The sequence below is a fragment of the Falco punctatus genome (assembly GCF_963210335.1).
Source record: "Falco punctatus genome assembly, chromosome: 2".
In the NCBI taxonomy this organism is placed as follows: domain Eukaryota; kingdom Metazoa; phylum Chordata; class Aves; order Falconiformes; family Falconidae; genus Falco; species Falco punctatus.
Genome location: NC_137581.1, coordinates 33,881,050 through 33,905,547, shown reverse-complemented (window position 1 = coordinate 33,905,547; position 24,498 = coordinate 33,881,050). Strand labels below are relative to the sequence as shown.

At 43.1% G+C, this 24,498-nt stretch overlaps 1 protein-coding gene across 7 annotated transcripts in view; it reads left to right on the top strand.

Annotated features, from left to right (window-relative positions):
* DGKH (diacylglycerol kinase eta) overlaps positions 1 to 24,498 on the top strand; it is a 192,514-nt gene that overhangs the window by 19,450 nt on the left and 148,566 nt on the right. For 3 of the 7 annotated variants that reach the window (XM_080376826.1, XM_080376825.1, XM_080376824.1), the window contains one exon: positions 6,566 to 6,745. In XM_080376826.1, the coding sequence (XP_080232952.1) occupies positions 6,566 to 6,745 (180 nt within the window). Of the gene's footprint in view, positions 1 to 5,781; positions 6,746 to 24,498 lie in introns of those variants that run through there. The other 4 variants (XM_080376828.1, XM_080376827.1, XM_080376823.1 and 1 more) reach the window with 2 other exon arrangements.

The window sequence follows — 24,498 nt, the reverse complement described above, 5'->3', positions numbered from 1 at the left end:
AGGATGTCAGAGCATGCCGGGGCAGGGGTACCCCGCTGCCACCCTGCTTTGCTAGGTGCGGGGAAAGCCTGTGCGCCTCGGCTGCTGCGGAGGGAGGGGGGCGCGCAGACGGAACGGGACGGGACGGGAGGAAAGCTGCGGCGTGGTGGCTTTGCAGTTTGTGTAAGCAACTCGGAGACCCTCCTTCCAGCTGAAGGAAATCATGTCACCGGCATCCTCAGCAGGCGATAAAATCAGATTTCCCTTTTCAGGGCCGTCTGGTCCCACTCTTGGGCTTTGCTCCATTGTGCAAACACACACACACGCACACACCGGGGAGGGAGGGCTAAAAATAGTCTTTGGGTGGCTGCTTGGGAGATTGCAGGCTATCTGGGAGGTCAATGCTAGGCTGTCTCAGGCCCTGAACTTGGTAAGGCGACGTGAAGCGTGGACCCATGCCACTGCCAATCTCCCCTTTGGATGGCTGTACCATATTCTGCTAACTCGTTGCGTTGGTCCAGGGCCCCTGGTTTTCCCTGTAAACCCAGATCTAAAGAGCAGCCGGGGGAGAGCCACACTTTGCCTGGCTCAGTGTGTTCACTGCCAGGAAAGCAGCAGCCCAGCCCTGGAGACACCATGGTGAACTAAATTCACCCCCTTCCCTGTTTGTTTCTGGGAGGGCTACAAATCCTTTTTTACCAGCCTCATTTTTGTTGTGAAGTTGAACATCCCCCTTCACTTTCCTCTGCAGTCCTCAAGCCCCGAAGCTGCTGCCGGAGATGCAGCTGTGATAGGGAAAACAGCTGTATGTGTGTTCTGGTAACATGCAGCTGACACCGAAAGGATCAGGCAAGGGAAACCCGAGATTTTTGCCTGGAGAGATGAAGACATCGTGGGAGGAAGGTGGCAAAGCTGATTCCTGCAAATGCGTTACCCTATTAAACAGTGACATTTAAATTGGCTGCCATCATCCAAAACTCAGCTGAAACTCGGGAGGCAGATGGATTGCAGCCCCTCTGCTTGGAAATGTAGAGTCCTGGCTGAAGCATGCAAACCCATTTCCTTCTGTGTGCAGGGCTCAGATAAACAAGGAGCACATCTTTTTTTTTTTTTTTTTTCCCCTCCCCTCCATTTCCCCCTCCCCCAGTAAAGGCCAGGATTTGGGTCATGTTTATCATTTCATTGCTGCATTTGTTAGAGTACATCCATGAATGCAGTTTTAAGGTTAACCACTACACTGATTTTCTTTACAAGGCTCTAATTTCAGCTAAACCACTCAATCCTCTACCTGGTAACCTGCTGGTAAAATACATAGTCTTTATGGCAAAAGCCACGTTGTTCTTCTTTGTATCTGCTTGTAAGCAGGCTTTTTATTATAATGGGGGCAAAGGGAGATCCAGGTGAAGAACTGCATGATGAAGGGGGAAAAGACGTGCCCAGACCTCTCCCTCGCTCTCAAAACACAGAGCAGCAGGATAGGGCAGACAATTTATTGCAGGTTTTGAATCTGTGCAAGTTAATGATCTATGCAAATTGTCAGAAGTCATTGGGAAGTGCTGTTCCTATAGCTGTTCTGAGAAATAAGCGATGGACATCAAATTGAGCCACAGCTTCTTCGCCTGTCAGGGTTGGACTTGTCTGTGTGCTATTTCAAACTTCTATAAAATTCTTTCCTTAATTCACAGTTCACTTTTGAATGGAAAACCTCTTCCTGACTCCTGGAAGAGTTGCATTAGACGCTCCATCATGGAGCTAAATAAGAGTAACAGAAAATGTAAGGCTCATCCTGCATTCTTCCAAGAGAGATTTGGTGTCTTTGTACTCAAAATATACATGATATATGTCTTAAAAATTTCTAGACCTGACTTTCATGTTTTATGTGAGACCTGAGTCTTAAGGTTACCTTTCCTTTGAAATGCATAGATGGGTCCTAATGCATTTGTAAAGTGACTGTTTTGACAACCTCTGCTGGTTTACACCTTTTCACTCTGAAGCATACTACATGTTTTTGTAACCTACAGGTTACGGGGTTGCCTTGGCTGCTCCCAAAACAGCCACAAGTAACGTAGTTACTCTCTTAAACAGTGGTATGCATATGTTTTGTTATATTTTGGCTTCCCCTTTGGTAAGTAAGGAAGCCAAGAAAGAATAACATTCCTGACTTGATCTGCAGAGGGAGTTCAGACAGGCAGGTCTGAAATTAATTTGCTCAGCGTGGGGAGCCCGGTTAAAAACTACAGTTATGACTGCCCACCAAAATTAGGAAAGATTCAACAAAATCTTTTAAATGTGAAGAATAATGCATTGTTAACCTGATACACATACCACTATTCATCCAGATCCCCTCAGAACAACTTTTGGAGGTGGACAAAGAAAAGTATTACCCTTCAGTTTATATATGCCAAAGTGACCCAGAGAAAAAGAGGTAAATGTGCTTGTTATGAAGGGAATCAGTGTTAGAGCTGGAATCATTTATGTTCCTGGAATCAAACAGTACATTAATCTGCATTATAGACTATGATCTCCATCACAGCTAGAGTGCATGTGTATTTGGATTTTTTTCTACATTGCCTATATATTTTAGCAACACATATTCTATTATGGAAACTGGATGTGGTTGAGTTGAAATGTTCTTACAGTGGATATATGTACCCAGCACTTCAGGATTCTTTGAATATAAAGGGCAGATCATCAGCTGATACCAGTTACCGTGGCACAAATTATGTCAGCACAGCTGTTTTGTGTCAGTTGAGCATCTCCCTTTAAATGCCAACCTTTCTTTATGGTTTCCAACAGTTTTCTCTTGCTTCAGTCAGGAAATGTAAGGCAATTACTAAGAAGCTTGAAACTGAGTATGTTAAATGAAAGACATAGTGCATGCAAACATTGTATGTGGTTTTAATGGCTACATATAGCCCCATATTCTTCAAGAGCCTGAATCGCAGAAGTGTAGAGGTACCATTTGTACTGTGGTATTCACAGCTGTGTTCACTGGGCTGAAATGTGCTATTCGGTATTTCTCATATTGAGTCTGACATCGATCAGTTGGGAGAATTTTAGCTGTGAGATGAAGGGATGGAAGCCAAGTTGGCAGTCCTTACTGAGGTGAAGTTTCATGGCTATCTTAGGCAGCTTTACCTGGGTAAAGGCTGGAACTGTACCCTGATTATCTATTAATGTTTCTGAAAAGAAAAGCAAGTGGAAACGCTGAGATTTTTAAAACTGTCTTCGTGCATGGACAACATTTATGTTTGTAGAAACAACCTATGTGAACATAAATGAATAGCTCGGGTACTCTCAACAATGCTTAACGTTTCATTGGTTTCTCCTGTTTTAAAGAAACCTCTAAATGTTAGGTGACCACAGGTGGTAGAGCCTGTAATTCACTGAACCACTACACACTCTGTGGAAACATTGAACTGTACTCGCAGGACATTTTCTATCATTTTCAGATATAGGTTATTACTACTAAAATCCTCATATTAAGTGTCCCGAGAGAACGTTCCTAGTGCTTTCCCCCCCCCCTCCCCAGCACCCTGAAATTTGTCAAGATATGATGAAAGAGACTTGCTTGGAAGTGAAAGGCTGGTGCATTCTCTCCTTGTAACCCAGTTTTTGTGTTTGGGCAGTCAGGAGGGAGAAAGATCACAACAGGGCAGCCCACGCGAGGACACAAGATGCCCTCTGCATGGTGCAGAAAGTGTGCAGAAGCTAGGGTTGATAGTTAAGCTCTGAAAGTGAATGGAAGTTGAAGAATTTTGTTTATTGCCCATTTCACCTACAGATAGTCTTTTATCAGCTTTTATGTATTTGAGATGAAATCTAGCAAAGGAAATCTGATGCAGTTTCAAATTACAGATACCTAAGGAGATCTCCAGCTCCCCTGCTGGCATTGCAGTATCCACTGGCTGTCACAGGACCTGTCCTATTTAAAACCTAAATTATTAACTTGTTTCTATTTTTCCATCTAATAATGATGAAAAAAAGTATTTATATCCATTGCTAAACAGGTCAATGTTTTATAAAATTCAAGACAAGTTTTTAAATTAGCTTGCAGCATAACCAATTGTGAAAGCAGTTTGAAAAGAAACCAGATTAGTGTCTTGCTCTGGAAGATACTGCTGCTGTGTGTTTATTCTTCCAAAACTTCTGTGGAAGGCTGTTTTTGGAAATACACTTTAACCACCTACTGTCTTTAGGATCGAGGCCTAAATATGTAAAGGAACAAGCAACCGGATGATGTTTTATTAAAAAAAACCCAAACACTCCAAGGTGAAAATTTGGGGTCAACTTCATGATCTCCCCCGAGTTTATCAGATTATAAAGCCCTCTGTGTGTGCCTTTCCCCCTCACTGTCTCATCCTTCTTTTTCAACTGAATTTGGAAAGGTATTCTCCGTGGGTGAGATGTCTTCTTGTAAACAGTTTTGCGTGTAACTTCGCACAGGGTCCTAGCCCTGTGATACAAATACATAGCAGTCACATGCACTGGTATTTTGTTGTTTTTCTAGTTTGGGAACAAATCTAACAGTGACTAGTGTTGTTCAGCTAGCGCTGTTTAATTCGAGTTAAATGGAGTTAGTCAGTCTTGCTGGTGTTCTGTTAGCACTAAGCATTCCTCAAATCACAGCCACAATTACATGTAATACACATTAGTGTTCGTTTGAAAACTGTCTTCTTGTCCTCTTGCAATGCTCAGTTGTAATTTACATTCAGAAGACTCAAGGACTTGCAGTGAAACACATTCTGGTGTAATGTGCTAGTCCTGAAATTCAGGTGGGGAAGAAAGAGGAAAGAAGAAGGTGGAAAGACCACAAGTATCCATAAAGATTGCTCTTAACCTATCTTTCTTCCTAGCTGTGCCCTAAATTAATTCACTGAGAGCAGTGCATACTTGTGCTTGCCCAAGTTTGATCCCGTGTTTTTTAAAAATGAGAACTCCCTCACAGGTGAAGAGCGAGACAGATAAGAATCATCCCTTAGTTTCACAATTAGCTTGTAAGGAAAAGGGACTGTACGAGAACTTAAATCTATTTTGAGATATGGTATTAATGGCAGGGTTTAGGCCCTATTATTATTCTAATAGGGAATGTAGGCAATATGATCCAAAATTCCTTTAGAATATAACTTCCTAGAATTTTTGACTTTTTAAATGCAACTTTTGGCAATTTAAAATATATAACTTAATAGAAGTCATCATACATGGAGGAGGGTAGTAGAAGCACACTTGAAGTACCTGGGGCAGTAACACCAAACTAAAGCACAAGTCCTGCAAGGCTTCATGGAAATACTTCGGTTTCCCCTGCTGTAAATCCCAGTGAAAAATGGGATCCTGTGGATTAGGTGAAATTAAGATTGTGGCAAGGTGCCTGTGCTATAGGATAGGTGGTATGCTATGGGCTTGGTTTGGTTTCTCACTAACTGCTTTGCATTTAGGTACTGCGGCATTACATTAGCATATTAAGAGATGTCAGTTCCCTTTCTAGAAATACAAATAGAATTATGGGAATATAGAAGCCACAGGTATTGATGGCTTACTTATGTTTAATCGGGTCCACGCAGCTAGGAGTTGCGTGTTTTATTTAGCACTGCTGTGATAAAAATGCTTATTTTGAGCACTGGCTACACACACGCCACCGCAGCGTGGAAGCCCCGCGATTCGGAGCGTGTGGTGACATTTCCAGACCGCGGGAGCCGCCAGATCCGGATTGAAACGGAAAAACCGACCCTTGCTCTCCCCAGAAACCAAGGCTCCTCTTCCACAAAGCCGAAAGCCAGGAGAATACTGAGGGACTTAAAGTAACTGGAGAAAACAACGGGAAAGCCACGTACGCGCTCGTCAAAGCCGCCCGGCGCTTCGAGGCCGAGGGACGCGCGGGGGCCGGCGGCGGGCGCAGGCACGGACCGCGCTGCGCCGGGTGCTGCCCGCCCGGGGCCGAGGGACGCCCGTGCTCCGAGGGGCGGCGACACTCAGCCCCCGCCGTGCGAGGCAGCGCTGGCCGCCGTGCCGCCTCGCCGTGCCCGCCCGAAGCCTGTGCGGCCCGGCCGCCCGCCACCGCCCCCCCCCCCGGGTGCGCGCCCCCCGCCGCGGCCCCGTGCGGCCGAGGGTGCCGCGCCCCGCCCCGCGGGGCTCCGCTCACGGAGGGCGTCCGGGGAGGCGCGGGCAGGTGCGGGGGGCGGCGGGCCGCTCGCCCCGGCGCTCACCTGCGCGGCCGCTCGGCGCCCCCTGGAGCCGGCGGCCGCTCCCCGGCGGCGGAGGGCGCAGGGGGCCGGGCCCGTCCGCCCCGGCTCCGCCCGCCGGCGGGTGGCGGTGCCCCGGCCCCCTGCGAGCGGCGAGCGGCGGCCGCCGGCCCCGGTGCGGGGCGGCCGCGCCGCCCTTCCCTGCCAGAAAGGGCGGCGGAAGATGGCGGCCGGGCGGCCCGCTCCGCTCCGCCAGCGCCCGGCGCCGTCCCCGCCGCCTCCGTCCCCTCCCCCCCGCGCCGCCTCTTTCTCCACCCTCCCGCGCCGCCTCCTCCTCCTCCTCCCCGGGGAGGGGAGCGGCAGCGGCTGCCCTGGCTGAGCCGGGCTCGTGTGCTCTCTCTCGGCAGGAGTCCGGGAAGATGGCTGGGGCCGAGTCGGGGATGAGCGGCGCCGGGGTCCCGCAGCAGCCCCAGCCCCCGGCGGCGGCGGCGGGGCCGGCGGACGAGTCGTCGGACAGCGAAGGGGAGCACGAGGGCCCCCAGAAACTCATCCGGAAAGTGTCCACCTCGGGCCAGATCCGCAGCAAGGTGAGGGGGGCGGGAGCCGCCGAGCCCCGCTGCCTGCGGGGCAAGTTTCCCCGTCTCCGGCCCGGAGCGGGGCCAGCCCGGAGCCGGGGGCGGCCGCTGCATCCCGCCCGCATCCCCGGGAGCAGCGGCGGGGGGGTGTGTGGGTGTTGAGGCAGCTGTGCCTCTTCCTTCCTTCCCTCTCCCCTCCTCCCCGTCCAGCTGTTGCGTCCACATCTGTCCCCGGCTGGCAGGAAGAGCCCCCCGGGGCGGCGGGGCTCCGCGGGGCCGGAGGGGAAGCCGCCTGCCCCGGCAGCCGCCCTGCCCCGCCTGGCGTCCTGGGTGTGGGGGAAGCGGCGGGCAGCCTCTCTCCGGCTCCTCTTCCTCGGCGGCGGGCACGGCTGCCGCGGGGATCCCACCCTGCCTCCCCACAGCGCGGGTGGGCTTCTTCAGCCAGCCCTTCCTCACCCCCCGCGCCCCGCGAGTCCCGGCGGCGGGGGCCGTACCCGGGCGGAGCGGCGGGCAGGGGCCGGGGTGGCACCGCGGGCGCCCGTGCGGGAGCGGCGGTGCCGCCGAGCGGGGAGGCGCGGGTTCCAGTTTGAAGGGCGCCTCGCGGGCCGGGAGCGAAGTTAGACACGGCCTCGCTCGTGGGGCTGGATGCGTGGAGCAGCTGTCAAACTTTCAGGTTAACGCAGGTTTGGTGCTGGCTCGGGCGTCCTGGTGGAATTAACTCTTGGATGCATGGTGTATTTGCATCACCTTTTTTTTTTTTTTTTTTTTTTTATCTCCTGTCCTGTAAAACGAACTTCAACAAGCACACATTTAGAAGTACAAAAATAATGAGACCTCACTTACCTTCTGTGCAGAAGGATCCCACGACGTTCTGTGAAGCGCAGTCTGTGCTCAGTGCTGGGGTCTGCGCAGAACCCACACAGGTGCAGTGATACCAGCTTCAGGGGTTTTGCTGTAAGCATCTGGTTTGAGGGGCAAAGGGACCTCAGGCAGGCCCAGGGGGATCACACTCACGTTTTGATTTGTACACGGTAGGTCATGTGGTGGTGCCTCCTTTGCAGAGCACCCATTAAAGTTAGTTAAGGAGCTGTTTGTGGAGTCATGCCAGATTGGTGCTCTTCTTCCCTGGAGCTTTTGTTTCACACGCTGCATTCAAAAGGCAGCCACCTTTAAAGAGAAAGCATGGGTTGCTGAACAGCAGTGTTGTCCCATTAGGCAAGGTGGAAAGCAGGTTTTTTCCTGAAACCTCCTAAGCGCAGCATGTCATCCCATTTTACTGCTAAATGTTAATCTTGCCTTTGCAGATGTTAGGCCTGGCTGAAATGTTACTACAGTAAATAATATGCAATGATTGCATCGTGTTGAAAACACAGTCCTACACAAACTTTCAGCTTTAACACCACTTCTGTGTGGCTGTCTTCAGAATGTTTTGAAAGTGACAGAACACGCTGCTTTATTAGCTGTAGTGTTAAGTGTATTTGGAGGGTTTGCAGTCATAGAGGTTGACACTTGCATAAGGAAAACGTGGATTATGAACATTGTTGAAACAGGTTTGTGAGCATGAGATCCCAGCCAATTCTAACCAACTGTTACTGGTTGGTGGGATGTTCTGTATCTGAGGGCTGTGAATCTCCTGAACTCCAGGACAAGTCTACAAGTGATGCTTTTGCTTATCTTAGTTTTTGTCTCAATTCTATTTATGTGAATCATACATACATATGTACGTGAGAAACTGACTTTTGACATAATTGGTGTCATAACATGTTGCTGTACTGGTTGCAATTTACAATAATATGCAACCCAGAATATAAACATCTTTCTTTCCATTTAATTAAATGTGATATATCTTTGTTAAAGATGAGATCCATGTTAAATAATTCAGTAGCACTTTATTTTATAACTCATGATGCATTATTTAAAAGTAGATATATTTAGACAGACAACTCCCATTTAGTTTAAGGGTGTTGTATGTTTGCTGTTGTAGTAGTTGGTGATCAGTGGTTACATGAAACCACTAGAGCAAGGAACATCAGGGAGCTGCTCTTTTACCCAGCTAGTCCCTTTCATTCAAATTAGATTTGTTAAGCTTCACTTACTTGGTGAATGTGTTTGTAAGCTAAGGTTTTAATTAGATGCATTGGGTTTGTCTTACAGCTAAGAATAGACTTTTGCAAGAACCCGAAACATGTATATTACATTTATCATTGATGCTTGCAGCCTGTTTAATGCTGTGCTGTTTTTCTCCGGAGGTTGCTTATATACTTACTTGAAGCATTTCAGCAACGTGGTATTGATTCCTTAGCTCAGAAATATACCCAAAAGTGTCTGCTGGTAATTGCTTTTATTTTACTTAAGGAAGATGTTATTTTTAGATGTTTTGGTACAGTTGATCATTTGTGAAAGCTACCATATGGTGGTACTGTGCAGATAGAATCATTCAGGAGTGGATATTTTTTTTTTTAACGTGTGTATAATAAGATTTAGCAGATGCACGTAGAAAAGCAAATCCCTTTTGCTAGCACAAACATAAGTAAAGATTTCTAACACCTGTAGTGTTCAAAGGGAGTTTTTAAGCTTTGGCCTCTTCTTCCTCAATAAAAACAATTACTTATTTGGCTGAGGGCAGATGGGGGTGAAAAGGAAAGAATAAAAATGGAAGAATACTATATTGGCAGATATAATTACACTGAAGTTCACTGCTTGTTTGTGATATGCTAATCATATGCTCATAGTTTTACTTAGGAGTCTGTTGTCCGGTTTTAGCTTAGCTTGCCCACATTGAATAGCAACTTCCTCTGCAAACTGCTCACTTGTTTTCAGTGGAACTACTTCACTTTTACAGTAAATAGTTATGAGAAACGGATGGGTGATAGGGCTGGACATTTATGTAACTTATATTATGGGTATATTTTTAGTTCATGCATATGTATTCTTCACATTTTTAGAATGCTTCAAAGGCATGTCTTTGTCAAAATATGGCTATTACGACTTTCCCTAAACAGAAAACTTGCAGATCAACGTGTTTTGGTGTCTGCAAACCTGAGGAGGGGAGATCAAGTTGTGGTGCAGAGGACTAACCTATTCTTTGGGCCAAGACCTTGTTTGTACCTTGGAACTGTTTGCTCAAGCCCTATACTTAATTACGGAGCAACACTGTAGCTGTAGGTGTCTTTAGGCGAGTTGGGATCAAAGCTAATTAGCACTTTTGTAGAGATTAAAGCCAGCATCTTTAAACCTCATCCTGGAAGCTGTTGCAGCTGTGGAGCTTGTATGTGTTCCCTGGAGGAAATGCAAGGGAATAACCAGGTGTTGGGTACCTTGTGAAGTTCAAGCCGTTTTGAGCTGAAATCCCCAATGGAGAGCATTGGAGATTCTTGACTTTGTGATGTCTACCCACCATTTCCCCTACTCTGGGAGACCTGAATATTTGGTACATAAAAACTGGCTTGGTAAAAAACCCTGTTTTTGGAATACACATTTTGTTTTCATGAGGACTTTGGAAAACTGTAGTCAGACGGTTTTGAAGCAGTGTATGTGATGTTGTACAAACAGTGTTATACTGAAGATTAAAGTTGTGGAAAGTTCTCCGTGCATCTGCGTTAAACTTTGTTTCTTAGCTTTTAAAGATGCTGGTTAAGACAGGCAGCGTTGGTGCCTTCCTTAAATGAAACGGATGACTTCAGTTCTTGGGGCTGCAGACCGAAAACTCTGCCTGTCGGCAGCTGGCTTGTAGTTACTTTAAAGTTAATCCCTGTAGTGCAAAGTACATTCCTTAAAAAGATGGTCCTGCTTCAGTTCTTTATAGCTGGAACCTGTCAAGAAGGGAAGGTTCAAACTAGAGCTGGCACTTTTTGAATTCTGCTCATTTAGGGATGAGTGCAAGATTAATAAATGAAATAGTCCCTGGGTACTTGGGAGACAGATGAGCACAGTTGTAGTTCCTACTCTTGTCTTGAGTACTCTCTGCTAAAAAGTGGATATGAAGAATTGCACTTTCCTCGCTGACCTGGCTTCCTACTTTAATGGGCCCATGTGCAGTTAATGGGAAAGCTCTGCTGGATACGTGTTTTGCTCTCAAATCTATGACTGGGTATCTGGCCTGTGTTTATTTTTGGATGAAGCAGACTTTCTGGAGCAGAAAGTATAAATCAGGAAATGCAAGACAATTCGGTGCATTGAGTGAGATAAATACACTTGTAATGTATCTGTGAAAATGCTTTCTTCCTCTCCTTCAACCCCAGTGGTTTTTGTTAATAATGAAATTGATGCAATGTGGGAGATGTTCAGAAACATGAGTGTGTTAGAATTAGTGAAGATGATACAGTGTTGTTTAGTTAAATGGCAAGGCTTGCTACAAGAATTATCTTATCTGAGGTCTTAATATATTTTTTAGAGATCTTAAATCATTATGGAGTAATAAAAGTAAATTAATTAAATTCCCCACTGTGTTTTTATTGGCCTTAGTGGAGAATACCAGCCATTTAGGAACTGAGCCTTCAGAAAGTTTCTAACCTCTTCCATATGCTGACATTTGACAGTGCCAAGTCCCAGTAGTCACTTCCTGTTTGTTTCTGGTATACATTTCTCTCTGATTACCATAGCTTGTTAATTCACCTAAATGTAAAGTGCTGTGGTTGATACTGTCATTAAATGTCATGAAAATAGTTCTCTGCAATGTGATCTGCTTTGTCTAGCTTTGATAGCTCCGATTTACTCAGCTAAACAGTGGTTGATTCCTTTCTGGTTAAGGCAGCATGATCTTTATGCACCAGAAGTTGTTAGGAAAATGCCATGGTAGCAAAGTTAACCCTAATGGGGATCTTTTATGTGCATGAAGATTGTCTGAATCTGCATAGTTTCAAAATGCCTTGTAATCTGCAATATAGTCAGCAAATGCAGTAACACGTAGAGCATCACTAAACTTTTATCGTTGTGTTTACACAGCATGGGGCAGAAGTGACCAAGTGCATAGAAATCATCCTCAAGTTCTTGGCATCTGGCAGTGTCCACAGAATAGTCTGAAGGGTGCTGTAGGGTATCTGTCGGCATGATTTGTATTTTTTATCATTTTCACTCTGCAATTAAATTAGTTGTACTGTATATCCATCCTTAGTAAAATTTTCACCCATTTTTTTTTTTTTTTAACAACCATTTTAAAATCTGGCAGATTTGATTCCCTCTCCACATGCTGGGGACTTCAACCTACTTTTCAAGTGAAATATGGAGAACGAGTTCATCAGTGTATGTTCCTGATACATGGAGACACACATACTTAGGCACAGAACAATATTTTTAAAGTTTTGTATACATACTGTCCAGTTCTAGAGTATGCCTGGATGAAGCAAAACAGTTTTTAGCATGAAATGGTGTACAGTATTTGTTGCTTGTCATACTTGCTGTATCTTTGCATAAGCTTTCAAAAAAAAGTCCACTAATGGAAAACTTCAGCCAAAGATATGATAGTTTGGGGAAGTTAAAAATGACTGAACACACTATGTAGAAGCGAGCAGGGTTAGAATGGAAAGAGTTACACTATTTAAGGCCCAGTGGCCATTACCACTCCAAATTCTAACACATGTTTGTATAAAACCAAAATGAAATCTGCTAAGGCATTTTAGTGATGCATGTATTGGCAAAGCTTAAATTGCTAAGTATGAGAAAGGCGGAACGTGTAATGTTTTTTAGTAGATATTTGCAAGCAGGTCGTCAAAGAAAACATTGCTTTTGGTAGTCTTTTTTCTTCTTTTCTTTCTAGAATCTGTAGATGTTTAATACTATTGAAAAATAGCATGAATTATACTTCTTTTTTCTCCCCCCAGCCAGCTGGTGAGCTGTGAGTGTGAAAAAAGTTAATCACACTTTCATCTTTAATATAAGAGTTTTTGACTGTTTTATTCCAAGGAGGTGGGGAATGCTCTTCTGCCAAAAAGATCAGGTGAAACACATTGAGCTTATTGTGTAGTTCAGAGAGAATTTCTGTGTTTTAAGCAGCACAAGAAGAGACTAATTCAAGAATAAATGACAACTGGGAATCCCTTTCTGAGATGTCTTGTGTACTTCATGCATACAGTCATGAAGACATGTAACAGCCATGCCAGAGCTCAAGAAAGGGCTATTCTGTACCTGGGTCTTTCTCTGTGTCAGGCTGTACAGATAATTTGTGGACATTTTGAATTGTTTCCAGCAGTTACATCAGAATTCAATATACAAGAGTGCTGTATGACTGCTGTATAACTACTGTATATATATATATAGTGTATATATAACTATATTATATATAGTTATATAACTAGCTGGACTAGTGAAGTTATTTTGGGTATCTGTAGCAGAATACATAGAATTACAGTGATTTTTGTAGTTGAGGTAGTGATCAAAAGAATAGTATGTCTATGAAAAAGCCTTTATCTGAAGGGAAGTGTTGAATCCTCTTGACTAACTGAAGATAATGAAAGGCAGCTTAGACTAATGTTCTTGCTCTGGAAAGCTCCAAAAGGCTAATGTTTGTGGGTTTTTTTTGGTTTTTTTTTGTTTTTTTTTTGTTTTTTTTTTTAAAGAATGTTACTCTAATTTTCTTTGACCATTCATGTTTCTGGTAAGGGATCTATAGAACAACATGTATTGTCTGGAGACTTCAAAATCTAAGCACAGCAAGAAGGTAATTTGTGTTTGTGTGCGTATTCATTGAAGCTTAGAACACAGAGTTTTGGGTATAAAAGAATGCTTCTGTTGTCATTCTGATGTTTTGGATGTTTTCCTTTGATAGGGATGATTAAGACATAGTTCAGTGTCTTGTGCAAGTAGTTAAGTAGCTCACTTGCAGAGGAACCATGAGACCAATATTTTGTTCTGGTTGGCCATTAAGTTTTTGAGAATCTTTATAGTTATTCGTAGCGTAGCTGCATGTGATGTTATGAAGTTATGGACAACATGGCTAGCTTTGTTCATTTTTTTTCAGTTTGATACTTTAGTACTTGGACTTTGTCTTTTATGAAGAGAGAGAACTCTTTCTTTCACCTTTGTATTTGCTGCAGCCTGATATTACTGTTTTATCCTTTCCCCTCCTGCCTCCAAAAAGTCAGTTGTGTTCTCCAAAATCTTCTTTTAAAAACCTAAGAACAGGCTACTAAATAATAGTGTGGTAACCATAGCTCTATTATGCTAAGTTCAAGCCACAACTCTCAATTTGCTAGCTGTGGGGAAAAAAAAAAAGGAAAAAAAAGAGAGAAAAAAAAAAAAAGCCTGGCTTTGGGGGCATCCGTAACGTAGATTGTCCGCATCGTAATAGAAAGAAACCTCATTCTTTTCTAATGTAAACATTGCATTTATCACAGCAAACAAGATTAACACTGACCCCAAATAAATATTATTTGATATGCTAAAATAAGACCACTGCATTAGATGCTATTTAAAATAAGAGATTTATTCTAGTAAAACATTTAAGCACGTACTGAAACACTTCAGTTGTCCTGTACACTTTTATATGATTAATTACTTCTTAAAATTAAGCCGATGCGTAAGTGCTTGTTGGATGTAGGCCATAAAAATTTTGTACATGAAGTCAGAACATAGTTGACTTATAAAACTTTTACCATGTAGGAATTACCCTGATATATTGCACAATTAGGAAGAAAGAGCAATTTTTTTTTTTTTCCCCCAGCTAAGTTTTTCATTTGACTAATGTTCCTATTCAGGAATATTTCACCGCTTAGATACTGAAAACACGATAACAAAAAACCTGAGTTGTACTCCTGGGAGAGTTAACGTTTTTGTAATGAATTCAGCAAGGTTTTATACTTGATGATAATTTGTTTGTTTATTAGATGGGCGGTGTGAGATTTATGATGATCTGGACAATTAATTTCCTTGCCTTTAAACGTTCAGGGTTTGCAAACGGTGTGAGATCGTGCTACTTTATTGTCACTTAGCAACCTTAATAGGATTTTGAAGCTGAGTTGTAGCTTGTGGGTGGTGAGTCTCGGTATGTATTTGCCGGGTGGGAAGCAACATGAGCCCCTCTGTGGGCAGCCGCCAGGAGGATGTGTGTCCAGCCCATGCCAGGGTCTTTCCGGATGTGCTCGCTGAGGAGAGCCGGGGTTTTTTTGCACTTCTGGCATAGTTTCATGCTGGGAAGATCTGCTGAGGTTTTTCGTGCCTGTGGAGATTTAAGCGGATCTAAAGGGCTGTCATGCTGCTTTGGTCAGTTATGTCCTGTTGTGTGGTTGCTTAAATTTAGCAACCGAGTTTGACTGCCTTCAGTTTGACAGCTGGCAGTCCTTATTGGCACTGTGATGCTCTAGAGTGGAAGGGAGGTTGGTGTCTTCCCAGCTCTCGGTGAGGAGGGTGGCTTGCTCTGGTTCAGTTAGGGGTGTCGGAAAGGATCAGTCCTGGGCGCCGGTCAGGCAGAGACTTCTTGCCTCACTGTGCATGCTCTCTGTCGATCGTGAGGATGGGCACATACTTCTGTGTTTGTTTTAATGCTCCCATAGAGACATCTTGCTTCTTGTTCTCTCCTTCCTTTCCTGCCTGCTGCTGTCACTGTTTTTTCAGGAATTTGAACAGAGGAAGGGTGACATCCCTTCTCCTTATAGCCTGTGCCTCTGCAAGGTCTCTCCCGATAATCCCCATAAAGAGAGCGGAACTGACCAAGACCCAAAAGTTAGTTGTGCGTGGGGTCTTGGAGAGGGTGCAGACATACGAAGGTTTTTCTCTGGATAGTTTCACGCTGCACTGCCTCCTCCTTCAGTGCCACTGATCAATCTTGGGAGCAGATCGTTCACTGGGGAGCTATTGACTTGAAAACTAATGCACCCTTTTTGCTGATTTTTTGGCTATTAATGTAATTTTTTGCCTGGTATCTTGGGGATCTTCACCCGAGTTACACTATAGACAAACATTGATTGGCTTCAGTCTCAGAAGTCTGTTAAAGTGGATAAAAAAGAGATCACAGAGGGTAAAAGGGGTTTGTGTGTCAAGGATCCCATCACTGAAAGATATGATGGTTTGCATGGTGTAAACAGTAATTCTGTCGTCTGTATATTAACTTGGCATATTTATGATGGATTCTGCCTGGGAAGAATGCTGAGAGAATGCAGGTCTGCAATGGGGAACTCGTCTGAGTTGTTTGGGTGTGAGATGAAGAGCCAATGTTTCTGAGTAAACCTGAGCTTTTAAGAAAAATATTTTCGTTGTTTACCCAGCTTCTCATTACGGACAAAATAAACAGGAATAACCTTCAGAGTCATATATCTGATGTTGTTGAACTTGATATTCTTTCCCCTGAGTGACGGAACTTGTTTAAGCAAACTTTGCATATAACCTAGAAGTCTGCATTATAATGCTTTTGTAGGGGGAAAACAGAATTTAAGAAAACTGCTTCATGTAGCTCAGTTGACTGCATCTTGGTTTTTGTTTTTTCTTTTTTGGTTATGAATGAATGCTGGCCTGATGCATGCTTGTCTGCTGCTCCTTGTCTGCTTCTGGAAGCAGGCAAGCTTTGGGAAGCAAAGAAAGGACTTTCACTTGTATTGAGTCTACTGGTTAACATTTTGTAGAGAGAACATTTTGATCAGTGTGCCTCAGAACTATCTGCAGGCAGGATAAAATTTATACGTCAGACGCTTTACTGCTTAGGCTGGTGGTCTCCAAACTTCCCCAATTCACTGGCAAATAAACTTTCAAAAATTCACAGGCAGTTATGCAAGTTAGGGTCTATGCTTGTATCTTGTCTAGTAGATGAGAAGCTTTTTGCCTTGCCCTACTTGTATTTTTTTTTTTAAATGTATTTAAAAAAATTACCTCAGGGCTTCAGAGGGTTGTCGGATTTCTATCTATGCCCCGATGCTGCATCATGAAACTCTGTTCTGCTGCTTCTTCAGCATTTCAAAGGAAAAGAAGCTCCTAATAAGTGCAGAACTTCTGACAAGCTCTTGTCAAATGTAAGCTATTAACTGTGCTGGCAATGTTGAGCTGTATGCTTAAAAACCCATCAGTGCTTTTGTATTATCTCATGTTACCTGGTGTTGCCAGGTAAGTGCAATTGCAGTGAGCAGCTTTTTTTTTTTTTTTTTTAGGAATACATAATCTTTATTCCAGTTTGTTTAAGCTTTGCATTTCTCCAGAGTTCTGATTATATGCACACTTCAGATGATCTTATTTCATGCATAAAGAGACTAGTAATTCTGTGTGCATGTGAACCAATACTGAATTTCTTTTTGCTTACACTGTTTAGGGTAAAAAAAAAAACAAAACAGTTTTTCATTTGGTTACTGTGTGCACCATCTAGGAGGAGATAAAAGGAGTTAACATCACAGGTTCTATGCCTTCCCCACCCTCCGTCAGCGGGGGATCTGCTGGCAACAGTTTTACAAGGGGCTTCTGTTTCAAATTACCTCCTGAACCTGTGATAAACCTGTGTACCTGGGAGGCTGTCTCACAGTGAGGAATTGGAAATGACTGGGAAATCTTGTATTTTTCGATTTGAGTTTAGAAAAAAAAATATCAAAAAATCACAGCCAGGGCAAGAGGCAAATGAGCCTCTGCTGAATTTTATGCTAAGGATGATTATACGTTTTCTTTGAAATATACACCAAGGTTATTTATAGGTAATCCACAGTTGAAATTACTGTGTGTAGGTGTGAGAGGTTATAGAGAGGGAGTTTTTCTAGGAAAAAAATACTGACGGGTGTTGCTACGGAATCATAATAGTAATTTGGGTTGGAAGATACTCTGGGAAGATTATCTGGTCCCACCCCCATGCTCAGAGGAGGGACTTTCCAAAGCAACATTGAGTTGCCCAGAGCTTTGTGTCTCTGAATGTCTTGCAGATTGCTAGAATGTGGTTCCTGATTTATTTCAAATTAGGTATTCTCTCTCTTCTGTTTCCAAAAGTGTTGAGGATAAACTGTCAGCTGAGGAAAACTTGTCATTATTTAAAGTCCTGGTTAAATATCTTCAGTAGCAAAAAATTTGCTTGTTTTCAACACTACAGCTTTAAGAAAGGTCTTAAAGGAAAGTGCCTCCCCCCCTGCCCCCCATACCTTACAACATGGAACAGGAGTGAAATGGTGTGGTTGCTGTCTATAGATTCAGTCATGTGTCAGTGTACACTTATTGTACCTAATTAGGAGTATTCTAAATAACTTTTTGTTTGCATTACAGATAAAGCTATGTGATTGCAGATCAATGGCATGGAGTTATGTCATGCCATATCAAGGTCTAAAGTCTTTTTCCTCTCTGAATTAAACCTCCTTGGACTGATTGGTATTTTCAAATAGTCTCGCTACTATAGCCATGATTTATTTGCTGTAAGACCGTTTCTGTGCTTCTTCAGTTAAAATTTGGAAGCTAGAATTTTAAGAGGCACTTGGGGGAACTGGGAACTAAACTAAAATTTCCTACAAAAGGAGATTGCAAGAACCTGAATTATTTCCCCATTTTCTTTTGTTTCTGGTGTCATTCTGCATCATGTTGGATGACCTAGGGTTTGACTGAGATGCAGTTGGTCAAGGTGCCGTTGTGGGTGCCTGGATAGTGCTGCGGCAACTTCACCGTTCTTCCCACATCACTGAGTCTAGCCTGTGGAGGGGATTCTGCACCACTTGCAGGTGGTGACAGATGACTTGGAGGTCTTGAGTATGGTACAGAAAAACACCCATCTAAATGCAGCAAGGAAATGCTTGTCACAGGGACATGAGGATATGTAGTCTTCTTGGCTGTTCATGACCTGGATATACTTTTAATGCTCCCCTCTGGTAAATTGTTTGTCATGGAAGTGATTATAAAACTTCTCAAATTGTGCAGTTTAATTGAAAGACTGTATGTCTCCTGTTTGAGCCCAAGCTTGGTTTTCCATTTTACTTAACCCTGGACTACTTAAACTTTGTTGGTTGTTGCTGATACCTCTAATCTGTTTTATCACAGCGTATGGCAATGGAGAAATACCAATTCCAACTCTTCTCCCCAAGATGTTAAGCAATACTAAACCGCTGATTCTTGATGTAGGATTTTGTCACGTATGCAAAAAGCGCTTCTCTGTTTTTTCCTTTCATTGGGTAGATGTGTAATGTAACTTAAACAAAAAGAGATTTATGCTAAGCTGTATGACAAAAATAATATGTAGTACCCATAGGAAAAAAAAATAGTTGGTAGCAATGAATTTTACTTGAAAAATTTGATCAGTGATTAAGCCTAAGATTATGTGCAAGGCTGTATTAGAAACACGTGTAATGGAACATTTTTCCTCTAGGTAGCTACACCGTGTATAAAATTATTATTCGTCTTGATAGCTATAAATAAGGAAGAATGTTCTGACACCTAAGGTGTAATGGTGGCTTTTGTTTTAATTGCAAACCTACCTTAATTTTAGATGGAAAGGTTGAAAATCACTAGCAGTATCTTGTTAAGTGTTATAATAGGCTGAGTTTTTCTGTTCTTCAGAGCCTCTTAAATTTGACTGAATCTGCACTTAATTTTTACCCTAGGGAATGCAGCTTACAGGGGGAATTTCTCTATGTGCTATCTGAAAATTGCTTATTCTCAGATCTCTCTCTTTTTTTCTTCTTAACCATTGTGTATAGCTTGGTTATTCTCATCTTTACAGCTGTTTCTTTCAGGTTTAAAATTCAGGAAAAGCGGTGCCAGACTCGAAGCCTGAAGTTCAGGCAGTTCCCTGACAAAGTTCAGAATAGTGCCTATTTTAGAAGCACTGTTTATATAGTTCCAGTTAAGAACATCATAGCATGTCTATTACAACCATCTCCTTTTATATATCGGCTATAAAAACTAATTCTAAACTGAAACAAGAATGCAGTCTTGATGTTTTATTGCTTAGAGTTAATATATAGTGAAAGCCCATTTGAGAGTATTCGGGAATAAACACTGCTCATCATTGCAGTCTCTTGGCAACCTGTGCTGAGTTCATTGCATATAGGCAAGCAGCTGCCTGAGCATTGGTGGGAAGTTTTTATCTTCTTTGTTATTTTCATGAGCTGCATATAGGAGAATACGATTTGAAATGTCAGCATTCTGGGATTTGGGCAGTGGGGATGGATATGCTTAGTGTTCCTGAAAACTTCTGAGCAAGGGGGTGGAGGATGGAGAGGACAGCTAGTGCGTTTCATCAGTGGAGTTTGAATGGAGTATACTGTGCGGGACAGCTTCCTTCTGAAGCTAGATCAAAGCAGATGTAGAGGATTGTTTGCAAACAGCAAAGTAACTTGGGGACAGCTTTTGGGTAATGTCTTGGAGACCTGGAACTGCACATCCCCGTAAATGCCAGTAACTTGACTGGCTCTTTCAGTGACCTCTTAGTCTTTTGTTTTGGCCTGGACATGGGCATATTGTTGACAGTGAATGGGACTTGTAGCTTCTAAGGGTGTCTCCGTGTGTCATCACCGCCAACAGAGGCTTAAATGAAGGCTCAGTGGAGGAGAGTGTGTTCAGTGCGTCAGCAGGGATGTGGTATTTGATCCACTTGTGTGTAAGCTGCTGATCTGGACAGAGAACCAGGCACAGAGAAATGAGTATCTCTGGAGTAGGAATGAGAGTGTGTGTGATTTTAGTACCTAGTGCAGCATGCTTAGTACACACCTAACTTTCTGGATTCGTGGTAAGCAGATCACACTGAGAAATTTATAGCAAACAAGAAAGAGAGTTTAAGCACCAGTAGATTGCGCTGGCTGCCTAGAAATACAGTGCGGTGGCTTGGTCAGGAAGGTGACCTGTGGGTGTTCCATCTCTAGCACTGTCTCAGGTATTGTCTGTTGGCTTTGCCTAAGGCTTAGGTACTGCCTAATGGCTTTGTAACAGCTTTTTTCCTGGAAGCTAGTTATGCTTATGGGACATGCTTAATTCTGCAGGTGCATCTTAAAAGGGAGGATATTGCCTGGAGGGCAGTGTTCAGCCTACGAAATTTTTCGTTATTTTTCTGCAATCTGTAGCTCCTGAGGCACTCCATTTTTTTGTTTCCTTATTTCTCCTCAGGTGGGTCCCTACCCATGAATTCTTGATGTTGTTTCAGTTAAAAGTATATTTTTAATTGCTGCTATTGGAGTCCAAATAGTAAAGCATGATCGCCTGTCTTCTCAAAAATCCAGCTAACCCTTCCATCTTTGAGGAGTGAAATGATAATGTTCTAAGCCTTGTATGTGTTATGAGAATAAGAACTTACTTTAATTTAAAACATTTATTTCCCTAATTGTCTGTGGCACAAACATGGAAGGCCTAGTAGGCTAGTGGGATCAAAGGACTGAGATGCGGATGTGAGTACTGGAAGCCCTTCTGTAACTATTAAGAAATCCTTATTTTGCAAGGCATCTGTGTTCTGAAATGTGTAGTCTCATGCCATAATTATCTGTACTTATGACATGAACTTTTATTTTAAAGCCTATTTGTTAAACTAGAAAGGCTAGGTTCTTTCATCTTTTTCTTTCTTTCTTTTTTTTTTTTTTCTTCCTCGTTTCCCCTCTCAAATGAGCTTGGAGATTCTTCAGAAAACATTTTAATTCCTGAGGAGGAAGCTGCAACTCCTAAGCTGAGATGGGTACTATAAAATCTACTGAACATTTGTTTAAAATGCCTTTTAATTTTTTCTTTTAGTTGAATTGTGTACCACTTAGCCATGATGTTCAACGCCTGTGAGGTCTGTTGGTTACAGTGGTGGGAAGGGGGGATGGCTGCCATGAGCGAGCTGTTTAAAGTTGTTTTCTGTTCTTGTGGCTTTTCTTTGCTAGAACAACTAGATAGCTTCAAAGGACTTTTGTGTTGCAGCGAGCACCAGGGTAGGGTGCTGGGCCATAGTGATGATCAGATATGGCAAAAGGCCGATCAACAGCTATTTTCTTGGCTGGGAGAAACATCGTGACCTGTTGTGAAAGCAGCACTGTAGGAATCTGTGCTCTGCCTGCTCCTCAAGCTCCCTTCCAGCTTTGGTAAAACAACTGATGTTTTGGGGTGTAATTGGGTGTTCTCATCTTTCTTTTTTACAACATGTACTTCACAACTGCTTGTCCAGTGAAGCCGTGCCTCTTCTGTGGTGGTGGTGATGATGGTTATTTTTATTCTATCATGCTTTACAACTTCAGCTGATCCATGGAGGAGGTGTCTATCTGGAGGACAGTGGTGCCATACTGAGGTGCCCTAGCTAGCCCTAAATGAACTTGCTTGCCTTCTGGATCCAGTACAGTTCTCTTGGGCTTTGTTCCTAATGGAGCTAATTAGCTGGCGTGTTACATCATGCTAAAGCGGTTATCTTGCTTCCAGTTCCAGTGTTGGTTCATTCAGCAGCAGCTCACATATCTCTGCAAAACACGGCGTTGTATTGTTTAGGCCTGTCCCAAAATACTTAGGAGGAGAGATTTGTAACAGGGTGCTCAGTTCTGCTTCCTTTTCTTTGGTCTTTGCATGGTGGCGAAGCAGCTTCTCAGTTTGGGATATTTGTTCTGTGCTGCTGCTGCAGGCCTTTTTTTGCACCTCTTCTTTTCTTGTTTGTCTTTGTGTGCCTCACCACCAAACTCACCTTTCCGCATCCTAACCAGCCCTCGGTGCTTTGCTTGCTCACTCATGGTAACGATTACCCTAGGAGCAGCCTGCCATTGCTTCTCTTGGTGCTTGCTTGGAAGCATGGTATCTGGAGGATTACATGAGGAGGAAGAGGGAGTTTTGTGCTTCCACTTTACCAGGAGAGGAGAATCCAAAACCTTGCCCGCTCTCTGTAGGGACCCACCTGCATGATGCAATAAAATACCACCAAGCGGTGTGCAGCAAAACTCCAAAGTACCCTGGTAATTGCCTTACTTCATTCAAGGACTGAGATGAGTGGATATAGAAAGTGGTACAAGGAAGAACAGTCTCATGTTTTCAGCCTCTTCTTTTTTTTTTTTTTTTTTGTGATCTCTGTCCCCAATAAATAGTTAATGTAAAGCTGAAGTGGAAAGAGATTCAAAATGCCCTAGTCCAAGTGAAAATACCAGCCCTATGAGATGGTCTAATCAGGATCAGAGCTTCCCTGGTTCAAAATTTTCCAATGTGTGTTTGTTGCTTTTTTTTCATTTGTTTGGTTTTTTAATCGTCCATTGACCTAAGAAATACGGTTATTGTAGTTAACAATACTGTTATAACACACACTGACAAAATCCAGATAACTTGAAGTTGGGCTGACACTTGATCCTTTACTCATACTATTGTTCCATAATATTTTTTCCTCCATGACGTCATGAACTATGAAAGTGCCAACATTTTTATTTTTTTAAACAGCCTAGCTTTTTCTTCCTTCATGCCATAACCTTTATGTATAAAAATAACTTTTAAAAAAAATGATTTATTTAGTGTACGTTTCAGGAGGAACCTGATGGCCATATGAGAATGTTTAACATCTGCGGTGGTTTTGACACCGCGTATTCCAAACAGTTGGCACACGCATTTATCTGCAGGGGTACAATGACATTTTTCTCGGCAGCTGTATCCATGACAACAACTGGGAATGTCCATGCCTTCTCTTTAGTTTTCAGAAGAATATGAATTCTTACCTTCCTAATGAAAGGCCTGGAAGCAAAAGCTGTGCAATTTTAATCATGGCATATTCCCTTCAGCCATTCAATAATGGCTTCTCCCAAGTGTTTTAGTATCCAGAAAGTATCAACAGAGTGAAATTAAAACACGTGTATCCATGTTCACTGAGAGAAGAGAGTCTCTGTTTTCTGATCACTGCTACAACCTAGGATGAATTGTGCAAGTGTTTGAAAAATGAGGCTGCTTGGGAGGTTCATTTTATTTCCAGTGTTGACATCTGTACAGAGTATGTAATTTAAACACTTGAGCTCAGAGATGTGAGAGAGGGTGTATCATGATGAAGTAAATTTTTGCACCACGGCAGAACTGTTCTCCCTGTGTGCCCAAGTTTGAAGTTCCTTCTGAGTTTGTTTGTCTGTCAATGTCATCTTTAAATCCAGTGAGTGGTGGATGAAGTGGTACAGAAGTAGTAAATGGGGCAGCTCTTCAAGAGCACTCAGCATCCAGCAAATCCAAAGTGACTTATTTACATGCCTGAATAGGAGTTGTTGATGCTGAATGCTCTTGAAAATCTGATGGTGTTTAAAACAGTCTCTTATCATGAACAGGGCAGAAGTTGGAGAATAAAACAAAGGGCCTGAATAACTTTATTTTCTCTTAATCAGAAATCTGAATTCAAGGACAAGGCCAGTGTACACATCCTGCTAATATACAGGCTGCCAAAAAGCAGTGGTTTCTTAGGAGCTGAGATTTTGATTGCTGTGAAAATCAAGGTACGCTGCTTAGGGAGACTTAACATCTGTCTTAACACCTCTTTTGCATGCTTTCTACTCTGTTCTCATGAGTAGTTTCTGGACCTCCAAGAAGAGCCAACTATACCTCATACCAGGTTTTCAGATCATTTGTTGCTTTAGGAAACCAGAAACACTGTGACAGATGGTAGAAGTATTTAAATTGATTTATTCATAGTTACCTGTACAAATGTTGTCTGTTTTTTCTTCAGATGAACGGGGAGTGTGGGACACAGGGTAGAAGACAGCTTGCTTACCATTTTCTGCCTCTTGCTCTCTGGCGAGGAGAGGAGAGGGAGGAGGGGTTGGTATCTTTAGCTTTTGGGAATTTTCAGGAGAATAGGGGAGCAATAGAAGTGGTGGAAGGAGCCCAGAGGCACTTCTTCAGAACATGCTTGATTGAGGAAAGCACTGAGAACTTCTGGTCTACAAAGCAGAGACTTGGCCTCTAAGGCGGTGGGTAGTTAG